Source organism: Microchirus variegatus, assembly GCF_963457635.1.
Source record: "Microchirus variegatus genome assembly, chromosome: 20".
Lineage (NCBI taxonomy): Eukaryota > Metazoa > Chordata > Actinopteri > Pleuronectiformes > Soleidae > Microchirus > Microchirus variegatus.
This window is the reverse complement of record NC_139821.1, coordinates 8,352,716-8,378,597: the sequence shown is the minus strand read 5'-3', so window position 1 is coordinate 8,378,597 and position 25,882 is coordinate 8,352,716. Positions and strand designations below refer to the sequence as shown.

At 40.8% G+C, this 25,882-nt stretch overlaps 1 protein-coding gene across 1 annotated transcript in view; it reads left to right on the top strand.

Annotated features, from left to right (window-relative positions):
- wnk1b (WNK lysine deficient protein kinase 1b) overlaps nt 1-25,882 on the top strand; it is a 92,324-nt gene that overhangs the window by 44,128 nt on the left and 22,314 nt on the right. Inside the window, exons 4-15 of the mRNA XM_083906951.1 lie at nt 6,634-6,806; nt 10,800-11,020; nt 12,472-12,629; nt 16,677-16,765; nt 17,200-17,339; nt 17,448-17,527; nt 17,653-17,979; nt 18,419-18,488; nt 18,748-18,932; nt 20,135-20,440; nt 21,771-23,216; nt 25,704-25,799. Coding sequence (XP_083763077.1) covers nt 6,634-6,806; nt 10,800-11,020; nt 12,472-12,629; nt 16,677-16,765; nt 17,200-17,339; nt 17,448-17,527; nt 17,653-17,979; nt 18,419-18,488; nt 18,748-18,932; nt 20,135-20,440; nt 21,771-23,216; nt 25,704-25,799 — 3,291 coding nt within the window. The remainder of the gene's footprint in view (nt 1-6,633; nt 6,807-10,799; nt 11,021-12,471; nt 12,630-16,676; nt 16,766-17,199; nt 17,340-17,447; nt 17,528-17,652; nt 17,980-18,418; nt 18,489-18,747; nt 18,933-20,134; nt 20,441-21,770; nt 23,217-25,703; nt 25,800-25,882) is intronic.

Below are 25,882 nucleotides of genomic sequence, written 5' to 3'. Positions count from 1 at the left end.
AACACACAAGCACACACACACACCTTCAAAACCTATGAATATGTTACTACACCTGTGCGTGTTTAACTTGCAAAATTAGGGACATAGGTGAAAAAACAAAGCTGTGGAACTGCAATGATGAGCCAATTAGCACGGTCACAAATGTTATTATGCTACTCATTTACATATTGGATAGTGTCGGCCTGGATTAGCCCTGAAGCTGTTGGCTTCCCCTCCTGCTCTGTGTGCTCAAGGCCTCTCCGTACTTTCCATACTCTGGATCTGCATGTAGAGCTGCATGCACTCTTCAGTCGGTGTTTACATTCATACTAAATTGAAGGCCTGTGTGAGTCTGGCGTCACAAGCGTTCGTACCTGTTTCCGACACTCTGTTCCCGTTTATTGCCCTCCCTGGAGCATGTGCAGTCGGCACATAGAGTCCTCGTGGTCGGACATGGAGACGTGTGGACAGGCACACTTGGAATGGCTATGAATTGGCCTTAGTCCATAGAGGTCCAGTGGGTAACATTTAGTTTATTGTCTATAGGTACAGCATGTATATACTATAGGGTATAATTGCTTTAAAATCAAGATTCTTTTGAGTTCTTGGTACTTTTTTTTCTTGGCAGTGCCAGCAAGCATTGGTACACTTCTATGTTGTTATCACGTCAACATGACCCATATAATGTAATAATGCTAAATGACTAAATGCACATTACTGTAAAACATTCCAAAAATATGTTTGAAAGACTCCCATCCTCTAATACTAATTGAAATATTAAAAGAATTCCTGAAGCAAACAATGCAAAGCTTTCTCATGGACAACTTTGGATCCTTCCTGTTTTCTTCCTCTGACTTAATTAGAAAAGTTGTTTCCTGTTTGAGCCACAAAGACGACTGTCACTTGCATCAAATCCACAATGCAGCCTTTTATTAGGACCCCATATTTCAACAGGTTTGATCATCTAATTCGTGAATTGGGTATTAAATTTGTATCATTTTATTAGTTTGAGAAGGAGGATGTCGTCACATATTATTTGATACCAGTGTTAAAGGGAGAGTCTGGCCTGTTTAACTCATTAGCTTCAAATATGGAATTTTTCTTCCTCTGTTCAGGATTAACACTTAAGAAGGAAAGAACTTCACACCAGAAGTTCCACTCATTATCCTCAGATTACCTGTTTGTTGCCCTTGGATCGAGATGATGGGCGGATCGAGTGGCTGAACTGTGGAATATGATATGGGACAGAGGCCAAATGCTTTTCCGTATTTTTGGGGAATCCCATAAATAAGAGGGAGGGGGGGGGAGTTAGTAAAGAGGAAACAATAGGAAAAGATTCAATAAAAAAAAAGGTGGTGGAGAGGGAAAGCAGTGAGGCATGGTCAGCAGAGCAGAGGGTAATGACACATGGTGGGTGTGTTGTGTAGATCGCTTGTGTATTAACAATAGGTGCCATCCCTGCCTGCCCCCGACTGTGCACTCTATTGTCTCCTTTCTCTGTGCCTGGCTGCGCACACACACACGCGCTTGCATCCTGATGAAAGGATTTCTTTGTGATGCCTGTTAAAATCACAACAAAAAGTGATTAATATGTCCTAAAAATAGATGTATTCCTGATTAAAGTTCACGCAGAACACCGTTGCAACTGACTTTTCAGCCTCAACTTGGTCAGAATTTGCACACAGACGGACACATGGTGCTGGTTACTGCAATTTACAACACAGTGATTGATGGGAAACCAAAAACCACCTAAGCAGGAGAAAAGAAGGAGAAAGCGGTGGGAAGGAGGGGAGATTCAAAGAGTGAGCGATGCGGTGTGAGAGGAAAAGGGAAGGAGAAGGATAAAGCAAACACAGGGATCCAGGAGGAAGAGGTGCGAACAAGTGGACGCTAAGCTTAGTTTTTCCTTTGTTTTTTTTTTTTTGTCAAACAAAACTTAAACATTTTTGTTTTCGATGATGTCAGTCCCCGCCGCGTTCTCTTCTCTCCCTTTTGACTAACTGGAACAAATTCATCGACTTTTCAGTCATTCTTATTCATAACAGATGCTCTCTCGCTCACTCTCTTGCGCTCTCTTACTCTCCCTGGGTAACCATAACAAGCTGTGGTGAAGTTCTTGGAGAGGATCATGTGACTGTGTGTGTGTGTGTGTGTGTGTGCATGTTTTGGGGTGGTGGGGGGGTTGCGGCTCTTTGCAGGAGAGCATTTCCAGAGTTGTGGGGGGTTTGAGTTGATACTAATGCTGCACACTAATGGAGCATGCCGGTGAACACACACACACACAAGCACCTATCCACCTCCACTGTAGGTCTTTACTGTATGTAGAAACAAATTGGCTTAATCACTAAGCCTCGTCGCTTAATGTGGGAAAGATTTACGTGGCCTGATTTCTTCTCTAGAGCATGGAGAGAAAAATGTAGGTGAAGTCAATCAGAGGAAAGTGAAGAAATGACTTCATGATTATGAGCTTTTTGGACATATTATTTGCTCAATAACACTCTGTAGAAATAAGCTTGACACCTGCAAGCCAGAGCTTGCCTTTTGGGTTTCTCTTGGTCTCTCAGGGTTGATTTGAAAAAAAAGCTAAAGTGGAACAGAGGGCAATGAAAGGGATGATGGACTTGCGTTATCCTCCCAAACTGAGGACACAAGGGCAATTGTGCAGAAATGTGCTGCAAAAATTATATAATGGATTGATATTGTCATAAATATCAGTCTATATAGGAAATGTACAGTTTTTCCCTTATCACACAGCCCTGTTTTAAAGCATTGTCAGTGCGAGGAACCTTTTTTTGAAGGATTTATTTGTCTACTTTTTATGTCCTTTTTGCTTCTTATTTGATTTATATTGTGGTCATGTGGTGGGTGTGCTTGTGCATTTCTTGGCATATTCCTCAGAGACATACAGGATGAATGCCATCATTGACATCATTAGAAATCCCCCGTGGAACATCTCACAGCACAATTGTCTCTATATGTTGGTAAATGCATTGCCATTATGTGCATAGATGACGCAGAGTTGAACATTTGTCCTCAAGTTTGGGGGGAAAAAAAAGATTACTTCCCTAAAATACTTCCAGAAAGTGATCTTCCAAAAGTTGTTTGCCTTGTTTAGCCTCACTTTTTTGATATGTAGTGATCTGACTTAGTCATCAAGAGAAACTGCTGCAGGTGAGAAATTGATCCCGTTTTATTACTATAATGACGTCAGCTCAAGGTCACACAATATCTGTGTCGACTGCGTGGAAGCTTTATGAGCTCTCTGTTTCAGTGCATATGATATTCTTCCGTGTCTTTGAAAGCGCACACAACACAAGCATGTGCTTGCAGATCTAAATTCTCAGGATTAGTCTGTGACTAAACAGTGAACGGAAACAGTAGAGTATGTTCCCCCTTCTTCCATTTTCTTTGGCCCATCTGCGACTATAGGTCGAGGCAAGGGCCTCTGCCTGGATTACACGGCTTCATATCACTAAATGCTGCGCAGGGTTCATCTTATATAATGTGAGTCCTGAGAACCAGATCCTATGGAATGATGTTATCCTATATTTAGGCTTCCGCCGTCCCCCAGAAGAGATGAAGCACTTTAGATAACATCCTGTGAGTTTGGAGTACAGAAACTATACAATATCATTTTCTGCCTCCTCGTCTTTTTTTTTCGTCTTCAGTTGCGACCTCTGTCCATCTGGTGCTGTGTGAGTTACTGCTCAGCGGCTATGGCAGACCAGAGCAGATGATCGCGGACCGTTAAAGCACAGCAGGAAGTCCAGACGAGATGAGTTGATCAGAGGGTTTCACGTTTCAGCCTTCGCTGCAGGAAGCTGCATAATTCTTTAACACTGGCGATTGTGTTTCTGCTCGCCTGTCTGGCTGCCTGGGGTTTATGTGTGCAGAAACAGGACGGATGAACTTGGACTTTATTGTGTCTACTGTGTTTGTGTGAGCCTCTGTGTATGGAGAAAAAAAAGGATGGAAGAAGAGAGAACATTGGATGGAGAGTGACAGGGGTATTTCTGTGTTTGCCTAATTCAAGTCTCATGATGTTTTGAAGCTTGTAGCCAAAAAGAATGGATGAAGAAAGAACAAGGAGACTTGGATCAAATTAAATACTCAAACAGATTTGTTTCGCGTGCATATGTTGGACCTTTTAGATCACGGTGTGTGTGTAAGATGAGCATCGATTGACACAGAACAATGAAGAAGGAACATTTCTAATGGATAATAATAGAGAGGAAAGCCCACCTAGACTTGCTGACTGCTCTGTCTTTCCCTGTAGTAAGACAACGCTGAAAGAGGGGAGAGTTGTCTTCACAGTGATATGGGTGGTCAGAGTCTTTACTAAGTGCTGCTGGGAAATGGTATGCTGCCTTCCAGCTAGTCAGGTGACCTACTGTGCTTTTTTTTTTTTTTTTTCTTGTGACCACTACATCACATGGTCATCGGAGTCAGAATGGAAGAGGAGGAGCATCCATGGATGTTTTTGTGTGTCAGCTGCTAATGGGCCATCATCAGTAAATGGGTTGCTGCAGGATGAAGGGATAAGCCGTTACGGACAGACACACTTGCACAGATGCTCGCATTAATGCATTCGCTAAGACACTGAAGCTTTCAGACTTTCTGTAAAATCATATGATGTAGACGAGGTTGTTTTGACAAAAAAAAGAAGAAGAAGAAAAAAAAACTGGTTATACAATTTGATCGCATCACCGGGTCAGCTCATCGTGACCTGGCGGACTCTTCAGTCGCGTTGAATTGATTTATTAAATAAAACAATGATACCGTCAAATTGAAGACACGGTGTCGTTCATTGTACCTATTTAAGAACTGGTTGCCGTGGTGATCATTTTTATAATATTGCTAGAACCAACATAATCTGTCACCTTAAAAATACCTTAATTTCTTCCTGCTCTTTTCACCCAGAGTTCTAAGATATTGTAAGACATGACAAAATGTTCTGCATCTTTGTTATGGTTCGTCTCGTGGAGACTTCTCATAGCTGCTCATTAGCCGTGAAAGACGATGTTTGGCAACGTCACTTTAAGTCGCAACCATGTTTGTGCACTTGGGAATGAATCCTCTGAAGGATTTGTCGCCTTCTTTTATGCTTGTGCTCTGATTTTGTTTATTTCTGGGGCACTGGTGTGCTGGATGTGTCGGCTACAGTTAAGACACAGAGCTGATGAAGAATCAATGTGAAAACACACTCACATACACACACACTCACGGCCCACACAATATCCAATGAATGAAGATACTATGGAATATATTCCTTTTTAGATAAAAACAAAACAATGTCTACGTAAAAGATAAGTTCATTCTCTGTATTTTGTGTCAGGGATTTTCTTTCCCTCATGTGAATGTTTATCTTTGTGAATAAAAATAGCCTCCATCAGTCAGTGCGAGAGGACATGTGGCAAAGTCTCAGCGATTTCAGATTTAGAGTGGGTGAAATTGAAAGATGAAAGCACAACGTGTCGCCCGTTTCTTCATCTCGTTCAGTGTTTATTTGCGTGTTCTCAATGGTTGACACCCAGTGGTCAACCCTGGTATTAATTCTGTCCTACCTCGGGGGGGGCGGAACCCTGACTTCTCTACGAACACAAAACTCAGACTGGACACAGCCTGCGTAGCTGCATTTCTTTACCCTGGCCAACTTACCCACACTTCCATTTACATCTGTGTTCATTGCCGTATCAGTGGTCGAGCTGGAATGACCATTAAACTGTGTGTGTGTGTGCTAACGTGTCTGAAGTGGCTCATCTTCTACAGGGTGGAAGAATGTAGCCTGTAACTTTCTTTTCTTTTCTTGGCTTGTTTTTTTTTGGTTGAGGTCTAATAAAGACTGAATTAAAGTCTGGTGCAAACACTCATGAGTAGGTGTGACTGAAATCACTGCTATTTTCCTAATTCCCTCTGTGACAGACGCTTAATTAGAGCTGAATTAGTGATTAGTGGATTTGTCAAGTGAGAGAAAATTAATGAGCAAGTTGGAGTTTAAGCATGTAAATGTCTTTCTGGCTTCTCCGATAGGAAAATCTGATTTAATTCATCCTCGAGTCGCTGACCTTTTATAGTCCTGATGAGTTACCAAGAAGTGAATCAAAGACAATTTTCTTTTAGCAGCCAGACACTCAATAGCTAGTAATATAGCTAATATATAGATCAGGCTTTTGCTTGTCCAATTTCACCTCAAGTGTGAATTGATGTCAGTTTGTTATTAATCCCCGTATAAACCAGTTTGTCTCCACATATAAACCGAGCAGGTAGTGTGTACAAAAAGGATGGATCAAAAAAAAAAGAAGAAAAAACAGCCCCAGACAAACAGTAATGGATTTTTGTGGCCGCTTTGAATTGAGATAAAGGGACAAGTCTAGTGTTTCATCTCCATCCAAATCCTCTGCTGGAGCTATTTTAATGTACTCAGACCAAATTTTCTGAGTGCACGCCTTGTCTCAGATTTCATTTGAATTTGTGTTGAAATGCAGTGTTTTTGATGCCGCACGCATCCAAGCGAGAGTTCCTGTTTGATTTAATTGTAATCGCCATCATTGTAATTGTGATGTGTTTAGTTTGGAATAAATCCATCTTTCTTCCAGATTTCTCGATGAACAAACTTCCCTTACTTATATTTTCCCTCTTCTGTCCTTGTCCTAGGATCGTAAGCTGTCCAAGTCGGAGCGACAGCGCTTCAAAGAGGAGGCGGGGATGTTGAAGGGTCTCCAACATCCTAACATTGTCCGCTTCTACGACTCGTGGGAGGGACCCTGCAAAGGAAAGAAATGCATTGTTTTGGTCACTGAGCTCATGACATCTGGCACGCTAAAAACGTGAGTACATAACATGTTCAATTCATTATTTAAAATGTCAAGTATTGACAAAGGGTCTGCAGTTTTTACCATTAGCTCACTCTACTCAGTCCTGGCACACTAAACGGGATGCTGTGCAGTTGATTTTTAACTAAGACAGAAAACCTGTGTAACCACAGACGGTGTTTTTGGTGGTGGTCCACTTACGGTCAACGTCAGTGCAGCTATTGAGCAATTTTGCCCATTTTTTGAAGAGCAATGTCATTACAGATAATGACTCGCCCACCTTTTTAATGAAATGTAAAATTGACACAGAATTACACACATTTTCCAAACTATTCTCCGGCTCAAATACAAACAGGCACTTTTTCCACTCTTTTTGTCGTCTCTCTTCAAGTGGCCTTTACAGTTGTGTCGTAAGCCCCCTCGCGTCCCAGCGTGGTTTCTGTGCTGAGTGCAGCTGTTACTGGGTCATCCAGTGTGTTTTCAACTCATTACACGTATAAAATGTGTTTTTCGTTTGCTTCGTGTTGGGCATTTATGTGATTGTGAGTGTGCATGCATAACTGAAGGGATAATCACACTGTATATAAACTGTATAAGCATCAGTTTATGGTGTTTACAGCATACTTTCACCCTGAGAATGCACAGGATCTCCATCTGTGGTTAGCACCACTAAATTCTTTGTGTATAATACTGTTAACGGTTGTGTGTGTCACCGTCATTGTCCAGTGTCATCACCGCTGTGCACCAGTGCAGTCTGTTGACCCTGACAGAATAGATGCGTTACAGTGGATTCAAAAGTGATGAGCCACAGGAACAATGAAAGCTTTAATGTGGTGAGAGTAGCACACAACATGGCCCGTGCAGTGCATTGTGGGACTCTGGTCCACCTGACTGCTGCTGATTCTGCTGCAGATTCCTCTCATTCCTCACAGAGAGGGACAGAAAGTCTGTGTGACAGAGAGTGATACAGTCATATTTACAGATGCAAACAAATAATTATCTACTGTAGGTATCCTCTTTAAAGGCAGACAAACCAATGATTTACCTGAGTGGGACAAGCATATGCATGCACTACCAAGAGCAGTGGCTCCCTCAAGTGGAAGAAGGAATGAAAAAACTTTGCTGACACTTGCTCAAACTTACACCTACGCCATTAATTCAAACAATTTTGAATAAATATCTAATTGCGATTATTTTTGACAGGAATTATTACTCATTTTAAAATGAACATGTTCTCTTAAGTCTGTAGAGTAAGATGTGTATAGATCAAGACAATAATGAATCTAAAATGATATTTTCACACACATTTTGGCTTTAACAAATACCGCGCCGTATTGCGATTTCGATATAATTCCGATTAATTGTTCAGCCCTAAATTCACAACAACAACAAAACCTCACCTGCAGTATAAAAAATGCAGATTTTTTTTTAACATGAGTTAATTACCAAGTTACCAGAATAAAGCGGCAAATTGAAAGTGAAACAGTGTTAGGATAATTTATTGGTTAATGTATAATCAACAGGCCATAACCCTAAAGAAATTCAATTTAGAAAAAGCCCATAAAGAAAGCATGTACACATTTCTACTGTAAGTGCTCTTCACCAAGTGCAAACATGTACATATATGAGCAGGTTCAAGGCTGCGCTGCCATTTTGGCCATCGGCCCAGATCCAAACTGGGAAAAAGAGATCAACTCATGGAGTGAAGTGGTGGAAAAAGTCAGCGAGAGAGAGAGCACTGATAGGCAAGATGGTGAGGATGGAAACGCTGACGTGTGTGTGTGTGTGGGGGGGGGTCGTTATCTTTCTGTGTCCGTGGCATGGAGGGGTGTTTGTGTGTGTGAGACACACATATTCTGTTACTTATTGTAATACACTATGTATCTATACTGATAGTAGTAGTGTGTGTGTGTGTGTGGGGGGGGGGGATGTGCTTTGTGCACCGTCACTCCAACATTGCTTGCCTCAGAGATGTACCTGTCCGTCAGCACTGTTCAAACTTCTGATGATGAAGAAAGGGAGAAAAGGCAGAGCAGACAGGTTGACTAGAGGAGTGCAAGAGTGTGTGAAGAGAAGGAGGGTGCAGTACACAAAGAGGAAGAGGTGAAAAGGACGCCGTTTCTTCAGAGACGGAAAGCAAGAAATGGAGTGTGATAGTACGGGGGTGGGTGTTGAAGTGTTTTCGTGTAAACCCTCAAATAGGTTCTGCTCACTTGAGAAGTGAAGGTCATTTATTGTCTGTCAACACATTTGATCAACTTAAAGTCACATTTTAGTAGCTTAGATTTGTTGTGGTAATAAATTTAATTCTTACTAGTGCATTGCCCGTAGGAAGTATATATTCTATATAGTGGGAGCTGTAGAAGCTTTTTCAGTTTTATGGTAATGCATGATAAGGAATGTAAAGGCTAACATAATACAAACACTGTGCAACCTCATCAGGCACAAGGCACAACTGGCGTGGCTGACAGTCACAACAGCTAGCTACGCTAATGCTAATCGAAAATTAAAACATATGCGTTGTGCCTAATGAGGTTGCACAGTGTTTGTTTTGTTAGCCCTACGCTTATGCTAATGGTAGCCTCGCTAGCTTACCTTTGGAAACAGGTTCGCCAAGTTAGCTGCAAAATAGTAGCATGCTAATGCAAAATAAATATGTGCTTGCATATTGGTGAATGGACACCTGGTCGTTTCATTATAACACCATGTTCTGCGGTGAACTGTGTGAAAATGTCTCACCCGCCGTGAGGACGGCCTCTTCACTCCCACCTCCCCGCTCCAGACAGCGCAGCTGCTGCTGATGAGCTGCTGCCTGCCTGGTGCAGTGTGATAAATCAGCGAAAGTGCAAAAAAATGATATATAGTGGGACTTTTAACTGTACTGGTCTAATCCACGTAGCCAGACCGATAATCTGGACTCGGCTAGAAGATCCTTTTATCCTCAGCTATTGTAAGCTTCGAAACCAAGCTATATTTTGTATATTTAAGTACCTTAGAATGACATGAAATTGTCGTCCACTCTGGTAAAGTAAGTGAAATACAGCTGTATCATGAAACTTAACCTATCACTTCATGATTGTGACAGAGCAGGTTGGTTCGTGTCAATGTGTCCACACTTGTCTGAACTGTCCCTCATCATTGAAGACCGATTTGAGGTTGTTGAATTATTGGAGCAGCTGCTGACACTCAGGGATGTATGGAGCTGCCAGTGATGATGGAGCCAGTCCTACTGATGCTGTTGCTGCTGCTGCTGCTGTGGCTGAGCTTTGTGGATTTGGAGCAGAAATGCAGAGAGGGCTTCAGCGATTGCGGACAACATCTGTGCAGTGTCAGTCAGAGCAGAGGAGTTAAAGAGATAAAGAGTCATTAAATGGATGATCTCTTTTCAATCCTCCGGCTCTTCGAGCTGATCACAGAGTAACCCAGGAGCAAATTTCAATTTCACTGATGATTTCTGCCAATAAACCCTCAAAGTAGATTATTATAAAATGAGACGAAGCAAACAGAAAAAAGACCTGATGTCTGTTTGCTTTTGTGTGTACATTTAATTGAATCAGATATTTTGACAAATCTATTTAATCTGAATTGTTTCTCAATAATGCACTAGGGTTGTATAAAATTGAATTTGTTATTGTGTGTCTTTCTCCCATGTCACTCTATTAACAGACTATTGTCTGCCGCTGCAGGCTTTGGCATGATTCATTTCCACCCTTTGTTGGTTTTTGGCGACGTCCTTCATTAATATTGCTCTAGTCATACAAAACCTTTATAAAGCATCATCCGAGTAAAGCAAAAGCTCAATTCAAAGATAGCGCACTGTTTATTACGAGTTCTGTTTACAGCATCCTTCAAATAAGAAACTAATGGGTAGTTTTATGTCAAGACAAATGCCTCTTAAACAAACTGCGGTTGATATACAGCTGACCCTGATACTATCTATACATTTTTGAACACTTAATCTCACTGTAGAGTGACGAGCCGCCTTCTGTGTTTTTCCTTGTCTCGCAGCTACTTGAAGCGTTTCAAGGTGATGAAAATCAAGGTCCTGCGCTCGTGGTGCAGACAGATCCTCAAAGGCCTGCACTTCCTGCACACCCGGACGCCGCCCATCATTCACAGGGACCTGAAGTGCGACAACATCTTCATCACTGGGCCCACGGGCTCGGTGAAGATCGGAGACCTGGGCTTGGCCACTTTGAAAAGGGCTTCCTTTGCCAAGAGTGTCATAGGTGAGAAGATGAATGTACACAAGCACAAAGGGACACGGAATTCCTTATCACTTGCACACAGACACACCTGCCTGTTGTCAAGGTGTAATGTTGTGTATGTGAATGAAATGTGTAGGTTCTTAAATAATTTGCCTTTGCAATAACATCTGTGTCTTGTATAAGCAAAATATGAACCGCACACATTCTGTACAAGGTGCACACACCTACTCTAGATTAACTTTACTGCCGCTGAAACGTCCGGGTGTTAAAGCAAACTGCCGATATTTAAAAAGTGAAAACCGCACAGTCTGTTACTGAGCTAGGATTAAGCTGTCTGAACATGCACTGGCTGCAAACACACCCTGCCTGTAACACACACGCACACACAGCAGCTAAAGACTGCATGTTCTGCTCCATAATACCTGTGGTCAGCTATCGCTGACCACAGGTATTCTGCTATTCAAGCGTTTTGCTCCCAAGCAAAGAAGACAAATGCACATTCTCTCCTACTCTAAAGGCAATAAACGATCGGCTTTATTCATTTCACAACTGCTGCGTAGTAATTAAGCAAGCCTCAAATATTTGAACACATGAAAGGAATCCACAAACGCTAACCGTACTATGCTATGTGCAGTTTGACATGTCCGACTTTGTTTACAGAGTCTTTTGGGATTTATTTCCTCTCTTCATCCCTTACTGTACTTTATAAAAAGAGCCTCATACTGTGCAATTTAAATGTTTTTCACTCTGTCATGGGATTTATTTGGAGCTTCATAATCTGGGAAAGGATCAAATTCTGCTCATGACAAATGCATAGTTGTCAAAGACCCATTTCCCAGAGGGATAAGTGAAGTAAATAAGAGCAACGAGACATTTTCTCGGTCAAGGACAAAAACAAGGAAATGATTTAAAGTGATTCAGCCTCTCATTATTTTTGAATGATCATAAATTCAATCATGCAAATTTCCCAATGACCTTTAATATAGCCATTTTTCACATGACATATGTTGTGTTTGAGTGAAGAACAAAGAACAAGGTTTTTTAAGGTTGTTTATTCTTATTTATATTATATATCTACTTATAAATTCCAGGAACGTCTGTGTGTTATTCACATATCTTTCAAACCGACGGTCAAACTTGACGGGTGTCTTGCTACCGGCTCGAGTAAGTGCAGTGCCAAGTTTGACGTTGTTGGGATAAGTAATGCAAAAGATATTATCTTTAAATATATCGGTAAAAGAAGCTGCAAACATTGGCTTTAGCTGCTCTACTGTAGCTACTCCCCCGCTCACTGACACAGCACTGTGATTGAGACAAAATGTGAATCAGAATGAAATCATTTACAACTTTCACAGTTGTATATGGACAGATACAATGGCCATATTAGCTTCCTTTAATAGCTATATTAAAGGATAATTAAAGTATGGTGACCGGGTTATTAAAGCCGAGTTATGTTTTTTTGTTTTCATCAGGTACGCCTGAGTTCATGGCTCCAGAGATGTATGAAGAGAAGTACGATGAATCCGTAGACGTCTACGCCTTTGGGATGTGTATGCTGGAGATGGCCACCTCAGAGTATCCGTACTCTGAATGTCAAAATGCCGCTCAGATCTACAGGCGGGTCACTAGTGTAAGTCCATTCATCTTCTGTAAAAAAAAAAAAAAAAAATTAATAAGTGGAGACGCCAAGTTCATATAAGACGTGTTGTTTATCACTTATCGACTTCCTCCTCCACTGGCTTGTCCTTGCCACTCTACCCATACTTGTTTACTGACTGTATTAATAAGTTTGGCATGAGCCACAGACGATCCTGTCATATGACACTGTTTTTTTTCGAAACTGATTACTCTCTCTTGCACTCGCTCTCACCACACACTTTGTTTTGTAAGAGGGAAAAAAGAAAAATGGAAATGTGGAGTAACACGTTTAGTTTTTTTTTTTTTTTTTTTTTAACTCACAAGGGAGAATTAGTGAGCATATTTTGTCGTGTCAGTCCAAAACTAATGTTCCCTTCACAGAATCTGTTGTTTTGGCCTTGAGCAAAACTAATGCTGTTAGCGCTACTGGCCAAAGGTGTTTTTCACACTGAGAGAAAGCTGAGGAGGAAAAAAGAGAATCACATTATGTATCCACTTCAAAAATGATCTGCAGATGAAAACAAAGAACTAAATGAAATATAGGGGCAACCAGTAATATGAGTTATTTTATGGCCAATGCCAATCTTGATATGGCATTTTCATCATCGACTATTCTGTCGATTATTTTCACAATTAATCGAGTAATCGTTTGGTCCGTAAAAATGTCAGAAAACATTGAAAAAATGTTGATTAGTGTTTGTCAAACCTGGAAATAATGAGGTTCTCAAACGTCTGTTTTGTCCACTAATCAAAATTATTCAGTTTTAATGATTTCTTTGTTATACGAAGCAAAGAAATGAAGAAAATATACACATTAATGAAGCTGAAACAATCAGAGAAACTGGTTTAAATCTTAAAAAATCACTGAAACAGATTCATTGTAATTAGTAATCGATTAATCGAGTAATCGTTTCAGCCTTAGTTCCTCCCATCTGATAAAATATAGCCGTTATGCAACTAATGATGCACTGAATTGCGTAATTTGCATAACTGCATTGCACAAAATGTTATAAACAGGCCATCAAAACAATACCAATCTGAAAGGTTTTCATTGAAAAATAAAGGTTGGACCTGTTACTACCTCCTAAATATCTTTTTAAAGACAGCAAAAGGATTCTCTGCCTCAACCCCTCAAGTAGTGCATCAACATTTACCTCTATATTTTTCTTCAATCACATGGTTTTAATGTTCTAGCATCAGCTCATTCTGATTTGCACCTTATTCCCTTGTTAGTTTTTCTAACACTTACAGGCATTGTTAAAAAAAAAATGTAAACAAAAATTAAATAGAAACAAAGAGAGAGATGAAAACACACACGTGGGGAGAGACAGATGCGATCACGACCTGTTTTAGATTAAGTGCTGCTGAGCTCATCTCTCTCACACACACACACACACACACACAGGCAGATGAGAGCTGTTTCTGTGGTTTCCTCACGGGACTGAACAGCTCTGTTCACGCTGACAGTGATGGTTAATGGCTGTTGGAATATACTAGAAATCTCTTTTCTGTGTTTATCCCTCTGTTGTTCCTCTACCATCTCTGTTTTGTCTCTGCACCTCCCTCCCTCCCTCTCTCTCTCTCCTGTTATTTATTTAATTTCAGTTCACTAAGCTTTATTATGATAAATGTGTGTCTGCATTTAATTTACTTTATTAAAAAAACAAAGCAAGTATCATCACAGCACGCCTAAATATTTGACTGGTAGTACTATAGAATTGCGGTGATATGAATAACTTATGGACGACTGCATCACACCCCCCCCCCCTCAGCTGAACTAGCGCAGCTGTTACCTCAGAACATTAAAATTTAATGGTAACTCAAGACACATTTGCTGTTGGGGGAGTTAAAGTTTTTTTGTTTTTTTTTACGTTGTATGCCAGATATAAAAAATAATGTGTAGCAGCACTTATTCTTGGCTCGCTATAATTTAGATAACGATAATCAAATGAAAGCTCCTCGAGCTGTGTCTCGTGACCTATGCAGCTGTCGGCCCATAATGATCCAAACGATTTCTTTAGTCATGGGTCTACGTTGCACCGTTGTCATGGTCCTGTGACCCCAAGATAGACTGCGAACATTTTCGGCCAGTGTCAGAGACGTTTCATTGACCGTTTCGCGCTGCTATCTTGGCCGTTCGTAACCTTTGACCTCAGTATCTCAGCCCCCTATAGTCCACATACATACATCAAACACGAGTTGCAGTGATCCTGTAAGATTGCTGAAATTGCACAGTCTGTCTGAGACGTTATCTACAGAGCAGAATAAATTGAGATAGTGTATTTGAATGCATTCCCTGCATCAGCCTGGCCTTCCACTGTCATATCCCTATCTTTCTTCTCTTCTTCTGTAAGTGTTTGACAGAAGATATTATTTAAGATATTAAGTTTTAACATAATCGTACTGAAACAGTATTTGCTTGGTTTTACACAAACGGGTTCCTTCCTTGTTACAGCTCTATGAGCTGTAACAGCTCATAGTCGATGTTAAGGAAGCGGTCATTCAACTGTTAATTGGTCATTTGGCATGAGTCAAATGGGTCGAATTTGTGTTTTTCCTCCACTTTCTGGACGTTTCCCTGCGTCATCTGACCCTGGAATCAGACTCTTTCTTGATTTGCCACCATCTGACTTGATGCATAATGTTGTTGACCACGTCCCTCTGGAACATTCCTTTTCTTCCTATCAGCCCTGCTAAATTAAAATCTTTCTTTCTGTCCCTCTCTCTGCTTCATCTTAAGACTTAATACCATTACCTCCTCTATCGCTCCTAACTTTGTTTGGTCCTTTTTGCATATATGTGTGTGTAGAGAAAGCGACATGGGGGGGCAGTTATGTAACAGCGTGTGGGGCGGTTGCAGGGGAGAGGCCAAGAAAGTAAGAGAAAAAGGCAGAATGAGGTGGTCATTTGCTGTCACAGACAGTTTGAGATAAAGTGTTTTGTCCGTTTTGTCCAACGACCTTTAGAACTTTAGACTTCTTCTCCTGAGTACTTCTCCTGGTGAGTCACTTGTGCTGTCTTTTATAAATCCTTTTGTATGCATTAACCTTTTAAGATCCCATTAAAAATTACGATCTGTGTGATTTAAACGTCTTGTTGATTAGTTTTATTTGAATTCCAGGAGGGCACTACCAACTAGAATCATGAAAGGTATTCAGATGCATGACGGAGGGAGAGAATGTTGAGTTTTCTGAAGTTTTTCAAAATTCAGGATTTAGTTCCTGCTCTATTATTTTTTTTGCTTCATCCTTTGTTTCGCCCCTCCATTATCAGCGTTTGAACAAACTGACAGGTTGTTAAGTTGCCTTGTGGTGAGTTATGTCGGACTTCCGAATGCTTTTTATCTTCTGCCATTTACTTTTTTGGCACCTGAAAGAAGCAGTCTTTTCACACCAGCCTTTTTAGATACACTTAAAACCCTACAATCATCTTGTTAATAGCTGTGATTAAATGTTGCTTTTTAACTTCCTCTTCTTTCCTTTCTTTTTCAAACCAATTGCACTTTTGCAACCAAATGCCTTTTCATTTATTCGCCTCAGAAGTGTCTTCTCTTAGAGCTCAGCTACTGATTTTACCCCAACTGTTATCCTTTAAAAAGTACACTGCGATTCGTCATTAGCTGTATATATATCTATATATGTATGAAAATATATATGAAAATTATCACTGGTCAATCACTCACACTGTCGGATGCCTTCCTGTCACATAACAGTCTATTAGAGTGACTCACTTTATGATGGGTATTTCACACACCACAGTTTTAATTGATTATCAGGAAGGATATATTAGGATTTTTAATTTTTTCCAGTCTGGTAGCCTTTTCCTATATTCTCTTTCTATTTTACTTTTTAATCGTTGCTATATTGTTCCCAAAGCAAAAACAAGACTAACAAAAAAAAAAAAAACAGGTGGTGAATACATCTGTTGTATGGATCAAAAAACACATTTCCAATATTATGCTCCAGTATGTGTGTGTGTGTGCGTTTGACTCCAGTTTCTTCACTTCAATCCTCTTTCTCTGTGCGTGATTTTGCTGCAGGGGGTGAAGCCTGGCAGTTTTGACAAGGTAGCCATTCCAGAGGTGAAGGAAATTATAGAGGGCTGCATCAGGAAAAACAAAGACGAGAGGTGAGGCGCACTCAGAACACAAGCTGTTTTCTTGGATTTAAGTTTTTGGAAGTTCTGTAGTCTCTCGAAATGTCCATATAGTCTTTAAGGGATGATAAAGTGATTTGGATTTGAGGCGTTGCACTAATGTTCAACTGAGTTTTGTGATTTTTTGAAAAGTTAAATTCAAGGGCTTTGTAAAGATATCTCTGCTCACAAATTAAAACAACACAAATGCAAATGGAAAGATGTCTGTGGACTTTTAATCATGTCATGTTGAAGTTCCAAAGCAAATTAATGAACTTCAATGCCCCTTCTGTTTTCTTATTAATGTAGAATTGGCGTACAATGCCTGCCTTATTCAAGGACTAACAAGTTTAATCAGTTTAATCAGTTTAACCCTCATTTTTCACAATTTATTTTCATTTCACCGGTTCCTTTCTTCGTTTCTACAGGTATGCCATAAAGATCCTGTTGAACCATGCCTTCTTCCAGGAGGAAACAGGCGTCAGGGTTGAATTGGCAGAAGAGGATGACGGAGAAATGATTGCCATTAAACTCTGGCTCAGGATAGAAGACGTCAAGAAACTGAAAGGCAAAGAATTAGCTCCTTTTATCATATGATTAAGAAATGCTTCCTTTAATTTACAAGACATTTGTATTGAGTGAGTAACATATTTACATCCTCGTTGTTTAATTTTAGGAAAATATAAGGACAACGAAGCCATCGAGTTTTCTTTTGACCTGAACAAAGATGTCCCTGAAGACGTGGCCCAGGAAATGGTATGTGTGTGACGGAGAGAGAGATGGATGAACTGTAGAGTGGGTGGAAAAAGAAAGTGATGGATTTAATATAAATGAAATAAGAGATTTGGATAATAAGAACATCTGTCACTAAACTCCTCCAGGTCGAGTCTGGCTATGTTGCTGAGGGTGACCATAAGACCATGGCCAAGGCAATCAAGGACCGTGTGTCTCTGATAAGGAGGAAGAGGGAACAGAGGCAACTTGTACGAGAGGAAGAAGAGAAGCGAAAGCAGGAGGCAGAGCAACTTCTGCAGCAGCAGCAACAACAACAGCAGCAACAACAACAGCAGCAACAACAGCAGCAACAACAGCAGCAACAGCAGCAGCAACAGCAGCAACAACAGCAGCAGCAACAGCAGCAGCAACATCAACAGCAGCAGCAACAACATCTGCAGCAACAGGAAGCACTCAAGAGTTCACACACACAGGTTTGTTGACGTTGTTCGCAAGTCAGTTTGTGTGTGTGCTTCATGTTTATTAGAGTTTTTAAAGTTTAGGTTTGGAAGAAAACATCTTCTATTCACTGTTTTTATACCCTCAGACCTAACTGAGGGAGCGCTTGTGTGTATAGCAACAGCAAAGGGGCGGGTGGGGATAAACCAGGGGCTACACAAGCATTTATCCCATCAAACTTCTAAAAAAAAGTGGATTTTTTGTGCTGTAGAATTCACTTCTTGTGTTTTTAGTCACACTCCAACCTGTTGCAGCTCTCTCACTATAGTCTTTGGTTGGCGCTGACAAACAAATCACTTCCGGTGTGCAACGTGGGAATTTGGCCAGGCGACATGAGATCTAAACACCACTATGGCTTGAATGTGATGGGCATTTGTTCATTTTGAAAGGTTCACTCGTGTTTGTTATTAACAGGCCGAGGCAGAAGAATCTGAAGTGGAGCAACAGCAGCTTCACTATCATCAGACGGGGATCCCTCACATATGTAAGATCATCACATCCTCAACCTTTCTGCCTCCATGTTATCATATTTTATGAAATAAATACCTAATTTAAGTCGATTATTTCTGTGATGTGCTGATTTGTAAAATATGATTTAAGATATCTTGGAGTATTTTCATTAATTATGAATGTTTGTTTTGGTCCTTATTTGAGGTTGGCATTAGTGGAGCACCTTCAGTATAATGATGGGTAGGAGAATAGTTATTCTTCTTCTGTTATCTTAACATACTTCTCTCTCTCAGCTGAAGGAACTATGGACAGTGGCCAGGGTTCCTCAGTGTTCTTGGGAGACCTTGCTCAGCTGACCATGTCGTACAGCTGCCCCCCCTCCTCGCAGCCTCCTTCCCAGCCTCAGACCCCCTATCCCCCCACCCCGTCTGCTTCCATTCAGCAGCACCCAGGCTATGCCCAGCCGCTGCAGCCAATGGTGAGTGGCGATGTCGTTCCAGATAAGATGTGATGCATGTGTAGGTGTCATTTGAGGTGTTTTTTTGCACAGATCTATGAATGATGCTAAACTCACAGATGTGCTGAAACGAGTGACTCATCAGTGTGAAGTGATTTTGGAGTGGGAGTGAAATGGAACGATGTTTGCAGTGTTTGTGAGTAGGCTAGGAATTCAAATTACAGTTAGGTCTTTTAACCAAATACACAAGAGCATAATACGACTGTTTTTGTTATTATTATTATTATTATTATTATTATTATTTGGACCTATCTTTAGAACAATCAGATATGATTCAGTATGACATTTATTGAAATCTTCAGCTGATGAAATAGTCTATGGCACACAGCCTCCTCATCTATACACATAGCTGTTTATTTATTTATTTTAAATTCAGTCGGTGTTCTGTGAGTGACTGGACTATTTTGAAACACTGTCATTTAACTGTTGACTTTTTAGCAAAGCTGAATCAGAAGACGTCTTGCTGAAAAACCCTCTTCACGTTGTTGCTAATGAAGAAGTTGCCTTTTTTTCCTCTATACTTTTCCGTGGAATGACCTTTTCATGACACGTTGTTGTTTTTTCAAATTACATCTACCCGCTCTGGCTGATTTATTCCTGAAATGGATGATCGCTCTGTTTGTTGGCTGATTGAATAATTCAGGGATGGTTCTGTCGTTTTTTTAGATTTGTATTGAAGTGACTTGAAATGTCTTTGTTAACTTGTAAACTGTAACTTACTAAATTATTTTTCATAATTTTTATTTTCTGTTTTTGCACATTTGTTTAAAATTATATTGATTTCAGATACATTTTCTAGGGTGCATTGTTCTGCTTATTTTGTCTCGAGATAATTACAGAGTCTTTCTGTTATTATGTTATTTAGAAATACATTTTAATGGTATGAAATAGAACATGTAAAGAACATTTTCTTTTTCGACCATTCAATTTGTTAGTAGCTGTTTTTTTCCTGTTAATTTATTCTAACTATGTTTTTGAATTCCAGATTTTTGTATTTTCTAACTTCAATCATACAGTTGATTTTGTTTTCTGTTCCTTCCCTTTAAACTTCATGTTTTTCTCCTGTTATTGTTGTTTTCTGTTTTAAGTAAACTCTTTTTTTCTATTTATTTGTTTTACATGTTGACCCCACCCCCTTTCATCACCCCCTCCCCGGCCTGCAGTCTGCGTCGTGTCGTCGTCGAGGTCGTAGCATGTCCATTTGCGTCCCCCCCTCCTCCTTCTCCTTTTCCCATGCTCCTCCATCCTTGGCAGTTCCTCCAAAGCGGCCCTCCACCCCTCCTCTCGATCTGTCATCCTCCTCCTCCTACGTCACCTCTTCCCCTGGCATGCCTCTCGCTGCTGAGAGAGATACATTCGCCGGGCGCCTCTCCAAGGCCCTGGAGACCGTTTTACCCCTTCAGCCTGCCTCTTCACTGCCCAGCGCCAGGCAGCGGAGGGCCAGCCTGCCTGCCCTGTTCTCCACCCCCGTAGGTTCACAGTCTTCATCGCTTAGAGACTGAGAGGAAGGGAGACAGACATATTTCAAGGGTTTGGGCCACATCAATGTCTGAAAATTAAAAATAATCTTTAATGACTATTTGACAAGTTTCCATTGTTGCTATCGACGAAAACCCCTCATAAATCAAATGACCTCGGTTCGCTTGATTTTTCCTTACTAATTAACCCAGATTGAAAGACTTGTTGATGCAAGTACAACATACTTAAATCAGTATTTGTCACAGGTTTAACAGCTAGGTAGACTTAAATATTAAATAAGTAAACCATATATTTGGAAAAAGAAGTACAAGCAAATTTTGGGGACTGGGCCAATATGGTAAGTTTGTTAATTAACAAATAAATAAAAAAACTGAACGTGCCGCATACTCTAAGTGTATGGCATTGTCTTTTACCTTGAGTAACTACATTTTTAGAAGCTTTACGTTGCTTTCAGACATTGTTGTGACTCCTCATACCCAAATATTTCTCACTCTTTCTCTCGCTCACTTTCTCATAAACGTTGTTACTTAAACTTCTTTCTTGAACCTTAATGTTGCTCTAAGGTTCAAATACGTTCGACTTTGTGCATCTGCCACCAGGAAATCTGCTCATTTTAATATCAAAGTTTGTGTTTTTATTCATTTAGCACAAAGTATACAGAAAAACCATTTATCTTAACTAAAATTGACTAGTGTTTCAACAGAAGAAACTCAGATTTTCTCTCATATATAAAGTGTTCATATGTATACTGTGTCAAAGATATGTAAACCTATATCTATACCTATAACCTATAATTATTTAGATACATTATGATCTGTTCTTTTTGTTTTTAATAACTCGTGTTTAAATTTAAAGTCACTGAATGCAACAGCTCAGTTCCAACTTGAGAACTTTGAAGGTGAAATTCAATGGTAAAACAGTCTTCTTGAGTGCAGATGTATCAAGATAATGCCAAGCTTAAAGCCAGCGTTTGGCCTTTTTTTCTGTCTGTGTGTGTTCTACTTTGACTAGTGAACTATCTCTGTGTGTCTCTTGTCCCTGTGTTGTCTGTCCTTGGCCTGCACCAGTGTCATCTGATCCGTCTTAACCCACATTGCCTCTCCTCACTACTGAATTTCTTCATCTCATTTCAGCTCTGTTCACTCTGTCCTTCAATAACCACTTCATTTGTTTCTAGCGTGGAGAGAAAAATTGTATTCCTATTTCTGTTGGTGTTTGTTATGAAAGTATTAATTACAATGTGGGCCTTTTGGCTGTGGTTCTCTCTTTCTCACTCTCTTTAAGTTTTATTCTTAAATCCATTGTATCTCATTGTCGCAGCAGCATTCAATGCCGCACCCCTACAGTGGAGGAACAAGCACAGGAGGAGGAGCAGGAGGGAGCATTCCCCTCCCAACTCTTCCCGATCCCACTGCTATTTTCTTCCCCTCCATTCCTGAACGCCCCATTTCTTTCTCACCTCCACCCTCTGTACCTCCAAAGGCGTACAACACCCAGCGACGCAAGAGCACATCCATTCTGGAGGCGCACACTCGTCACTTCCAGCCTGCTTACGTTCGATATGGGGGGAGCTTGCACCCCTATTCTGGAATGGAGGGTGTCGAGACCCCGTCTCTGTTCATGGTGAATCCTGGTTTCGCGGCAGCCGCTCAAAGACTCGGCGTCGGCGAGACGCTGCATCACCCAGGACAGTCTGACCCGAGTTTGTATGGCTATAAAGACATGAGAGCAGAGCATGAAGAAGTAGTGAGGAGGTTAAGTTTAAATCAAGCTGCCTTATTGGACCATTATGAAGCGATGGCGTATGGAGGATACCCAATGACTGCACACCAGCTTGGTCACTTAAGTTTTCATCAGCAGAGACAAGCAGCTGCAGCTGCGGCTGCTGCGGCGAGTATGGGTTTTGATCCTGGTCCTCCACCTCAGCCAGGCTTTCTGCATCCTCACATCATGCAAAGGATGAGCACACACAGTCCCATCCCTCCACCTTTACCTCCGATGAATCCATCCACTGGTGGCTCCGTCTCTTCTTCCTCATCCGAGGGCTGCTATCCTCCACCACAGCATGCTTCTCCATCCACTTTCCCGATCTCTGCACCACCGGTAATGGCTGACGCGCCGCCGTCTTCTGGAAGTGTTTTTGAGTTTCATTTAGCTGCTGCCGCTGCAGCCGCCGCCGGAGACCCAAACCTTCTGGCATCCAGGCTTTACCGGCCCAGAAGAAGCTCCATGGACCTCCCCTTGGAGGACAACAGCGGAACTGGATCAAGCGGATCGGGTTCATACAGCCGTCTCCAGCCAGTGACAGAAGAGCTGTACACTTATGTCAGTCCTGAGCTCCCGTTACCTCCTGGGAATCTCCTTCTCCACCACACTGGTGTCATTATGAAGGACAGAAGCCCAGAACCTTCTAGTGACTCTTTGACCTCTTCTGATGCAGGAGAGTTCCAGTCACCTCCTCCCCCACCTCTCATCCCCTCATACGACTACTCAGCCGCTCAGTCCATCCCTCACTCATCCTCCAGCCTGCTCTTCGACTCATCGGCAGGAGCGTTCCCCATAGAACCACAGGGACATCCACCATCCATGCATAGCTTTCTACCCACCACTCCATCCTCTGAGCTCCTGCTCGAGGTAACGTCATCCGCTCACATGGAGCCTCTGATCCAGAGTGCCTGGGCCCGGCATGGAGGGGTGGTACCAGCCCAACCTGATATGACATACCATGAGTCATTACTGGCCATGCAGGCTGCAAACCCCACTCTGGTACTGAGGTCAAACTTTTAAAAACACACCTTAGACCCCTGGGTCAATTACTAGTTTGAATTGCATGGCTGATTTTTGAAAATCTACACCCAATTAATGAAATATTGTTATTTAAAACATTCTATAGATGGTGCCAATTCTACATAATGGTAGAAGAAAATTCAAAATGAACATAATCCATAATTTACTTTGATAGTAATTTGACCCAGAGGGTGTAATACCAATCCCTATTGTTGTTTTTTTTAATTTTCCCACCAACCCATGAGCCCCAGCAGATGCTTATTTGTCACCCTATTGTCTTAAGTTTTGATTTTAACCCCCTCCAGACCTCACCACAGAGTGAGTCTCATGGTCTGCCTTCACGGTATCTCGCGTTATTCATTCCTTGACGGCGTTTGCTTGCGAAAGAAGATTTTGTAGAAAAATATTTGCCTCAAGCGGGAAATCTTGGAAATCTGAGACCAAAAATATTTGAAACATTCAATTTCTAACCTTGTTATTGGTAGATAAGTGATAACTTCTTTTTAAAATATTCCGAAGGCAGTCTTTGAGACGCTCTCTGTTACACAAGCTTGATAAACCAACAGTCTGAGCCTCCTCCTTTCTGTTTTTATGTTGTAAGTTTCATTTACTTGTCAAATTCAGTAAGTAATATTTTTGTCTGTATGTTCATATACGAGTTTATATGAGAAATGTGTGTTTGTCCAAGTATACTGTGGTCTATGGTATATTTGAAATATTGATTATACAAATCCAAAGTCCAATTGCACCAAAGATGAACAGAAATACCACTTACTAAGCATTTTATATATCAATCAATCTATATATATATATATATATATATATTTATACTATACTTTATTCTAGATTTGCACTATTTATTTATTCAAACAAATACAGTTAGCATGATCTAATAAAGGTGGTGAGACTTTGTTGATTTGTATGTTCAAACACACAGAAACATACAACAAAACTGAGGGGGCTCAGACGAAACCTCGCAATGTTACCATGCAGAGAGACTTTTCATTTGTTTCTGTTGTTTTATTCCTGTGTTGTAATTGTGAAAGATGATTTTTTTTTTCTTTTTTTAGCATATGTTGTTGTTTTCTCCACAACTCAGTTGCCACACAGGGTTCAAAGGTTGCTGCAGGAATTCATTACACCCTTAGAACGCTGATATTATCAGTGTCATTGTTTACAATCACTTACCTCCCTTAGTTTCCCTCAGTCGTTCTGTTCTGTTCCTTCATTATCTCAGCTATTTTTTTGTTTGTTTCTTGTTCTTGAGTTTTTCATCTTTTTTTGTTTTCATTTTATTTTTGTTATTAACTTTCTGTGCTGTGAAAGACTATATGTGACTGGCTATGATGTTAGAGCAAGGCAGGTTGTTAGTGTGTCTTATACTTCACTTCAAGCTTAGTTCACACTTGATGATGATGATGATGAGCTTATGGTCAAGTATAAAGCTGCTTGCAGCCTTCTAAGGGTTCAGTCAACAATGGGTCAGACATTAATGCGTCTTTAGTGAAGAAATAATTTGGGTAACACTTTAGCGAACACATATTCACCATTAACTAGGTGCTTACTAACATATATAAGTAGCATACTAGCCCTTTATCAGTAATTAATTAAGCACGTATAAACACCTTTTTCTGCATAACCTTATTCTACTTATGAAGATTTCCTACATAAGGTGTTAATACATGCTTAATATTTACTAATAAAGGGCTAGTATGCTACTTATATGCATGTTAGTAAGCACCTAGTTAATGGTGAATATGTGTGCCCTCATCTGAAGTGTGACCGAATAAATACATAGAAAAGGCACTTGCACATTAGCTCTTTTTATTGATTTGTTTTGGTCTGGTTGTTTTTATTGGTCAGTTAGCATCTTCCTTAGGTTCCTTACGTTGCAACATCAATTTCAAAGGGTTTTAGGACACTTATCATTTCCAGATACCTTAGCATACTTGAACTACTTCAATCCTCAGCTTTTCATTTTGATGTTTCAAATGTTAGCCGTTTAGCTACTACTCGATTGTGTAAAAGCCACTTCAATCATCAAAGGTCTGTTCTGCATGTTAAAGACAATCCCCCCGTACTCACTCCCCTCCCTCCTAACCCCAGCAGTGTCTGTACTGTTGTACACGCTACACTGTGGCCTGTGTATGTATGCATATACATGTAGACGCCGTAGGTTTTCGTTGTGCATATACCTGTTGCCAGACAGTTAACACATGTAGCGGTCGTGCATGTGTGTGATGTTCAAGACTAAAATCTGTTACCTAGAGAAGAAAACCACATAAGTAACTGTAACCGTTTTCGATCCAGAAACCACAGACATGTTCTGACTTCTGTTGATTTTTCTCTCTTCCCCTCTCCCTATTTCCACTCTCTCTCACCTCTGTCCTTGTCTGTTTTGTGTTGTGCATCATTGCATATGCTCCTCTCTATGTCTCTCTTTGTCTTGGATCTGTTTCTAAGCAGCAGCAGATCCAGGCTCCCGCACCACACCAGTCAGCACCAGGAGCCCCTGTAGTCCCCTCTGCCTCCCAGCCAGCTCCACCCGGGATCCCCCAACAAGTAAGAGAAAAACAACAGGAGAAATTCAGACTTAGACTCTTAGATTATCACTTTTCATGCAGGTATACACCATAAAGGTGAGA